Source organism: Oreochromis niloticus, linkage group LG19, assembly GCF_001858045.2.
Source record: "Oreochromis niloticus isolate F11D_XX linkage group LG19, O_niloticus_UMD_NMBU, whole genome shotgun sequence".
NCBI lineage: Eukaryota > Metazoa > Chordata > Actinopteri > Cichliformes > Cichlidae > Oreochromis > Oreochromis niloticus.
Genome location: NC_031983.2, coordinates 8,580,625 through 8,588,589, shown reverse-complemented (window position 1 = coordinate 8,588,589; position 7,965 = coordinate 8,580,625). Strand labels below are relative to the sequence as shown.

Genomic DNA, 7,965 nt, shown 5'->3' with positions numbered 1-7,965 from the left:
CTTATCTCAGTGAGATTCCTTCTGGTACAGAAGCATGGATGGCTGTAACATGGTCGATCTGATATCCTCGTGTTGGTGTTGTTCCCAGATCATCATGAAAATGTTGTTCCAGGATCAACATTGCAAGTGACCAATCAGAATGTTGTGACGTCATACTTTTGCAACTTCGGGAAAAACCGCCGTAAAACAAAAAACTGTACTTAAGCTGCGAGAAACCGCCTCTGTCCGCCGATCAACGGACCCTGACCCTAATCCTAACCCTTTAATAAACGGTAAGCAGAATTGATATTGTCCTTGCAACACTGGAATTTCATAAATGCAAGAATGGCTTGGCGCGCAAAAGAATAACGTCACAACATTCTGATTGGTCACTTGCAATGTTGATCCTGGAACAACATTTTCATGATGATCTGGGAACAACACCAACACGACGATATCAGATCATCCCTGTAACATAATGACATCAGGTCTTTCACATGCCCAACCTGCTCTCTTTGCACTTTGAAAGTAGCTCATTGTCGTTGCTTTGTTTTTTTTCCCCCATAAACTCTACATGTACTGTAGACAAATCAGAGACACTATTGCAGAATGTAAAATTTAAATGCACAAAAAGAAGAGGAAGAACACAGGGACCTGAAAGTTGTATATTTTTGCTGTTTCATCAGATGTGATGTGATATTTTTAAAATATCTTTATGTAGTTGGAGATTTTTGAACTGAGATTAACAAGCATAGTACAAAAAATAATTTTGTACAGCTCAAATGTGTATTTGCACAGTATTAGCTTATTCTATATGTTTGCTGTATGATGGTACAGTTATAATTTATCTCTTGTGTAATGGTTTAAAAGTCATATATAATGTGCTGAGTTGGTACTATGTCTCTTTTTGCATGACCAAAATTTACTGGCAGATCAAAACTGTTGATTTATGTGTACGTGGACTCATAGAGGAAGGTTGGTCTCGAACTCTGAGAAGGGAAAAGTTTTACTTCTTCATTTGCCTGAGAAACAGTCACAGCCCAGGTCTGATATTGTCTCAGTATAGTGCCAGTCTTCAAGTAGCCTTTTAACTCATCTATTGTTAAATTATAACTGAACTGGTTTGTGAACAAGAGCAAGAAGATATATGAATAAACTGTTTTATTTCTGTAAAACCAACTTCGGAGTGCCTCATTCAAAGACTGGAAATGGGGCGGAGGGATTAACTTGCTAATCACAACAATACATCATTTTTAAAATTGAAACACACATTTTTCAGCTTAGGTAATCTAATATAGCTTTATTAATAGGTGGAGTTACTGGAAACACAAGCTTCAGGTGTTCTTTTTTTAATTTCTTATGCTTCATTCATAACATGCTGAGTAAAAGCTAACCATAACTAGCCTTCTGATGAGGACTACGCTTCATATGTAAAAAAACAAAAATGTCTGACTGTGAAGAATCCTTGAAAGAGGACCGATCAAAGGCTTTGAAAAGAGGTAGGCTTAGCACACAATTTAAAAAAAAAAAAAAAAAAAGGTGGGGGTTGCTTCAAAACTGCTCTGATGTTTAACAGTGAACACTAATATCTCTGTAATTGTATGGTCATGATTAAACATGGCATCCAAAGTACACTCTAGGGTTTGTAATTTAATAAAACACAAATCATAATCACCGAACCTTTATATCAAAGTAGCTGCCATTTTGAAATAGCACTGTTTAGAAGTTTATGCTAGCTGCAAAACACTACGCATGTGCGGTCCTTGTAAGACTGAACAAACTACTGTTTGACCTTCATGCAATGGTACGTGATTTTCTAGCATTTCAGCAGCAGGGTGAACTAGCTTGTGCTTGGAGGGATGCTGCTACTGCTATTTTTTTTATTATTTTTTTTAAAGAAAAAAGCCTAAAGGCAATCCTGTCCAATACAGCAGCTAAACTGCACATAATTCAAAACTGATATATACACAGAAAATAAATATTTTGTTTTCCATGTCCAGTGTTTTCCAATAGCAAACCTTTAGCAAAGATATAAAAATGAGGGAGTGCTTTCAGAATAAGAGCAAAACTCCCTTTAAACTTCCGAGCTAGCCACAGTGGTGCTGTCAAAAGGGCCGAATGCGTTTGCTACTTGAATGTGCAAATTCCTTACCTTTGCTTACGGATGCATACAGTTAGATGGAATATATCACAGATTAGGCATACACATACAACAAAAAGAAACAGTATAAATATTTCAAAGTCTCATTAAATGTGCTTTTTGGCATGAAAACAAACAACAGAGCCGATGAGTTCACTCACCTGGATTGACTTCTTTCTTAGAGTTATGTAACTAAAAACTAAAGCCAAGGGAAAGTTCACATACAGCATATTCTCACAGATTCCTGATCAGTTAACCATCCAGTTTCTTTTTTTGTGTTATGAATGAGAGGGGTTCATGATTTTGACCGAGTGTTCAGTTAATGCTCTGCTGCTCTCGAGTCCTTGCTTTGTTCCCTCAGCTTCACTGACCAAATGGAAAAAACGAGCCCCTCCCGTTGATCTTTCCATCCTGTTACTAAGGCAGCTGGATCGATTCCACGTTAGACGAGTGTGTGGTTGCCATCCCGTACACCTCACTCTGTCAGGGACCAGATGTCTTGGGCAGGTCCTGATTCTCAGCCAAGTGGAGCTTTTGTCTGAACGTGCACACATTAAGGATTCACCACAGAAGGACTTTGAACTGAAAACACATCATTCAAATCCAGCGTCCGCTCCTGGACTGCCGGGGCAATTCCCATAAACAAATAGGCATTTGAGCTAAGAAAAGGATACATTGAGGTGCTGAGCTCCTCCAGCTGCAGAAACAAAGGAGCAAACAGGAGAGAGGGGTATTGAAAACAAAGCCAAAAATAGAAAGTGAAGCGCTAGTACCTGGCAGTAATCTCACTGTGGGATCATATTACATAACAGCCTGTATATTTCAGATCAATATCTGAGTTACGCTCTCATCATTCGACTACAGTGTTTCCAGAAGCAAACGTTAAGCTTCCATACAAAGTAAAGTTGCTTCACAGCCCATCTGCTCTGAAGCCCAATTATCCACTCTGGGTTCAGCTAGAAGCCAGAGTATTCCTGGCAGCAGTGTCTCTAAATGAGTTGAAGGCTTTTTCTCACCTCAGTCACAGAGAGCACTGCAGCTTCCCGCAGTGACCATAGCAGCCCCGGGCGTGGGTAACTACAGTAGGAGCCACACAACAAACTAACAATAGAAACTGTCAAGGCATTCTTAGATGGCGCATTACTGTACCAGAGAGCTTTTTTTTTTTTTTTTTCCTTTTTAAACGAGCCAATTTTCATGTGGAAAATTGGCAAAGATTATTACAGTAATAGGATTTAAATTTATTGGTTTGTCCAAAAAAAAAAAAAAAAAAAAAAATCCTTCAGTCTATAGTACCATTTATCAAAAGGTTTTTGTTTGGTTGAGATGCCCAATTGTGGAGATATCAGCTCTACAAACTTTCCCTTTCCTCACAGCCTTCTCATGTGGGGGAAAAAACAAACAAAAAGCATCTGAATGTCTTCCTCCAGAAATCATATCACTCAAAAAAACAAAACCCCAAAACCCCACACTATAAAATGTACAGCCACCTAACATTACAGCTCAACTAAGGAGTACAAGCCTTGGCACTATTTTATGGAGCACTAAGGTGGGATTTGAAAACCAGTTATTATCACCAGGTTAAGTCTTTCTTTTCCCAAGCACAGCCAAACAGTTAACAACATACACATAACTAAGTTTTTACCAAAGCACAATTGGAAATCCTAACATCCATCAGCATGTCCATAGGAAAAATAGATACTAACCAATGAAAACAGGAGCCTCTGAGGAAATATGTAAATAAATGTAAATGAAGGAGAGTCGAAAGTCTAATGTGGGGATTTTTGTTCTTTTTTTCTTCCCCCGCTACGGACATCCTGATGGATGTTAGGATTCCCAACTGTGCTTCGGTAAGAAAGTTAGTTTTGGTTGTGGTGTGATGTGATGTGCATGTAGTAACCTGTTATCTTGTATCTTCCCAGATGTGCCTGGGAAAAGACAAACTTAACTCTGTGAATACTGGGAGTTAAATCACACTTCAGGATTACATAAAATAGTGCTGTTCACATCCTGTGGGCATCGGCTCTGCCAGCCAATTTGTCTGTACACCTGACCCGATGAGGAAAAATCAAACGGGACAATGTTAGACTAGTTGGGTAACATAGAATAATGCAAGTCTATTAGCAGCAACCACAGCTGTTGCATGGAAGACTCGCGTCATCTCCATTCACTCCAGTGGACCTTGTTTTGGGTTTTTTTTTTTTTAAAGGGTAAGAAGGTAAAAAAAGAAGTCTGTATTTTATCAGCACACAATGAAACTGCTTGAAGGGTTCATGATCCAGCAAATTCTGAAACCTGGCATGACCCCAAATTAACGGCTCTGGCCAACTAGCCAACCCAGTGAGATCACATTCTGTACAGGCACAAGATGGTGCTACATGTGCTCTAAAACCTTTAAACACTTATTTCTTAAATCCAGCTCTACAGACGGTGTTAAATCTATAGCGGTTTTTTAGAGTAGAGCTCCGTGATGTAAACTAGCATTAATACATGTGGTGTTTCATGTCCACTTTAAAGTGCTGCTGCCACTGGGATTCCTGCTTACGTTGCAGAGCAGGTGTTCCAGGTTGTGGTCGGAAGCACATTTCCTCTGGTCCTCGGAAAGCTCCTCCACGTGGCTGTCAAGGCTGAAGTGCAGTCGTGCCAGCTTCTCCTGCATCTCCCGGACGTGTTCGAGCTGCTCAAAGGAGCATACTTTACCTGGAAACCAGACAGGTTAAACCAGACCTGAATCTGATGGCACATCTCTTGGGATTACATCAAAGTCAAAAGTATTTCCATGGCAGCAGAGGCGTAAAAAAATAGCACAGCGTGTATTTGATTTCAGCCTGATTCATGTAACAAAGCCACTTTTCATCCCCCTTTATTTTCAGGCCAGTAACAGAATACTCTCGGGGGGGGGGGGTCTTATCAAGGTTACCTTACCAAAAGCTTGCAGTTTGCCTGAGTGGAAGTCGTTGAGGAGGTTGAGGAGGCCTCCCTCCATCTCTCTCACATCTGAGACGTCTGTGAGGAAGGAGTGCTGCAGGGGGGACGACTGGACTACTTTACTGGGCCCTGCTGGCTGGGGGGCCCTGGGCTTCTCCCTGTGGGGTCTGACAGAAAAAAAAAAAAAGAGATAACATTGCAACTATTTATTTTTTTTAAACATATGACAACATTTAAAAAACAAGCAAAATAAAAACAACACCCGGTCGAACCAAATCTGTATCCTGCTGTATCATCAAATGCAGGTGAAACACAGCGTCGTCTTAGTGAGTTATTTTACTGCTGGTCTTGGAGGAAAACCTGATGCATTAAACCATTTCTTTCTTATTTTGAATGTGAAACACCATTATCCCTGAACATACACATGCTGTCTGCCCACCCCCCACAAAGCAGTGCAGTCCTGGTAGGTCTTCCTGCTACTTTAAGACACAAACCTGGTGATCTTTGGTGGAGCAACGACCGCTGCGAACACCTCTTTGGGCTGTCCCGGCGCTCCTATGGACCTTTTATACTTGCCTCTGTTCTTGGGGGAGGGAGGCTGCGGCAGGCCGAGGGAGAAAGTGGCACTTTTGCTGGCAGGCAGGACGGAGAGCTTGCGGGGGTTGATGGGCGGTGGAGGCGGTTGGGGGAGGGACACTTTTGGGCTTCGCTTCTTGCGCTTGTCTTCCATTGTTATTTACTTAGTTCTATTAGGAGAAGCTCCCTGAGGTGCAGCCTGGCTGGTGTGCAGGAAGTCCTGAAACGACAAAGGTAGGAAGTTTGAAAAGCAGCAGCCTGTGGAGAATTGTCATTGTGCCAAAATTAGTGCTGCAGCCCAGAATGCTCCCCTCTGCATGTTTAGGGAAGCTTTAACTGGCTTAACAGCATCCCCAGGTGATTACAGAAAAATCCAAATCAAACATTCCCTCCACTATTTATAATTTGATAAGAAATATATAGGCACATATTTCCTGTATAGGATTTAATTCGGTAGATGTTTAATGGTTTTGCTTCCTTGGTGTTTACAAAAAGGTGAAATTGGAGACTTTAAAGATATTCAAAGTGGAATAAGGTTAGAAAATATGTGTGAACTAAACTGGATGGTGTACATTTTAACTAAACAAGCCTGCGTGAGTGATGAAGAAATCAAGGAACGCACTTTAACAAGAAAAAGGACCCTATTGCACCAAGAGCCTATAAAACAATACGCCATCATTCAAAATAAACATAACTTTTAGACAAAAGGCTCAATGAAAGTCTGTGTTTTCCATTCTTGCGGAGCGTTATGAACCAACACTGTACGATAAAGACATTAAAGGCCATTAGAATTTAATGCGTCAGTCAATAAATGCATTCAGTCTAAATCTTTTATGAATTATGATTTTCACAGAGGCGCATTAGCATTAAAAGACCCGAGCTCGTGTCGGTTTTTAGCGCCGTGAAACTATTACAGCAGAGTGTCTGCGTCTGTCGTTGCTTAGTTACATTTTATGGTGGTCTTGCCTTGGATTTATCGCGCTCTCTCATTACAATGAATGCAATCTCTGTTGTGACAGCAGTTATCTGGTGAACACTGCGCCAGCCTCTGTTCAAAGTAGAAGCCAAAGATGGCCACTACAGTAATACACAATGGCAACTTTCTGCGCTGAAATCCTGCTTTTAGCGTGAGAATTATTCTCCCAAATAAAGAACAATAAGCGGACTGCGGGTCGCTGCGCCACCGGGTTCAGTTCCGTGAAAGGAGACGCGTAAACGGAATGCATCGTCTGCTAATGACACAAATAAGACTTACCGAATAAATTACGCACCAGAGAGCAACGCCGGCAGGGCGCCGGCTCGCATTTCTCCTCCTAGGATTTAAAAGTCCACTTCATATGAATCCTGATGTTAAAAAGAAATTTAATACAGAGGTACAGAACGATCCGTGCAGCCCCGGTGTTTATTACCGATGAAATGTAAAGAGCCTCGATGCCGCGCTTGGCTCGTGCGGAGCTCAGCTGTCGTCTTTATTCCTCTTAAAGGGCCAGTCCACCCGGCCGTGCGCCACGGGGGGAGGAGCGACCGCTCCACGCAGGTTACTGACTGGCAGGATGCTGCTGTGCACCGCCTGAGGATGGCTCTTTGTAAACATCCTACTTACTGCTCCATCAAGGCTCCGAGGGTGCTACAGAACAAGGCCACACGGGGACGCCAGTGTTCATCTTTTGCTAACATCACTGACGTGTTGCACTGTCAGTATATGCAGGATGTAAACAAGGAATTTCCCCGCTTTTTTGACTTTCCCTGTGGCCATGGGCGTGGGACTTGTTTGATCCGTTGAGGCGTGTGTGTGTGTGTGTGGGGGGGGGTGCTTTTTTCTCCTTAGCTTACAGATGAGGAGAATTTCTAGCCTTTGTATGAAAAGTATTATTTTTTTTTCCAACGGATGTTAAACAGAACAAGAAATTTTGAACACAGCTTGTCCAAACACCTGAGTTTCATTTTAGATGCAAACTACCAACATGACTGAAAAAAGGTTGTTGACCTGAATTTCAGGCAGAAGTAATGTCCTTATGCTGGGCCTTTTTGTTTCTTGTCACTCCTCCAAGCTGCCTGTGTGTGCAGAACCAGAGGAAAGGATGCAGGATGTGGTATGTGTCTGTTTGTGTCTGGTGCGGATAATTATGTTTAACAAAAAGATTCGGTGGTTGTTTGAATGCAATGCAATGTTTCTCTTACTGCTCAGTAAATTAAACTGACAATGCCACAGAATAGGGAAATGTGGGATCTTGCAACAGCCGAAGCACGATGGCATTGGGACATCTCAGCCTGAGCTCAACCAGCTGGAACATACAGGTCAAACAGTACTATGCAAAAAGCTCAAGCCACCCCTCATTTCT

General features: G+C 41.9%; 1 protein-coding gene across 2 annotated transcripts; it reads right to left on the bottom strand.

Moving 5' to 3' along the window:
• Positions 1–656: 656 nt before the first annotated feature.
• On the bottom strand, positions 657–7,231 carry ccdc28b (coiled-coil domain containing 28B). 2 transcript variants are annotated; one of them, XM_003447827.5, is made up of 6 exons: positions 6,895–7,231; positions 5,542–5,843; positions 5,045–5,214; positions 4,665–4,819; positions 2,794–2,816; positions 657–2,657 (listed from the first exon to the last, which is right to left on the bottom strand). In XM_003447827.5, exons 2-6 carry the CDS (start codon positions 5,775–5,777, stop codon positions 2,603–2,605), a joined length of 639 nt encoding a protein of 212 aa, XP_003447875.1. In that variant the 5' UTR covers positions 5,778–5,843; positions 6,895–7,231; the 3' UTR covers positions 657–2,602. The 2 variants fall into 2 exon arrangements, with proteins under 2 accessions (XP_003447875.1, XP_005453399.1); XM_005453342.4 differs by having other exon boundaries at positions 6,879–7,228.
• Positions 7,232–7,965: the final 734 nt, after the last annotated feature.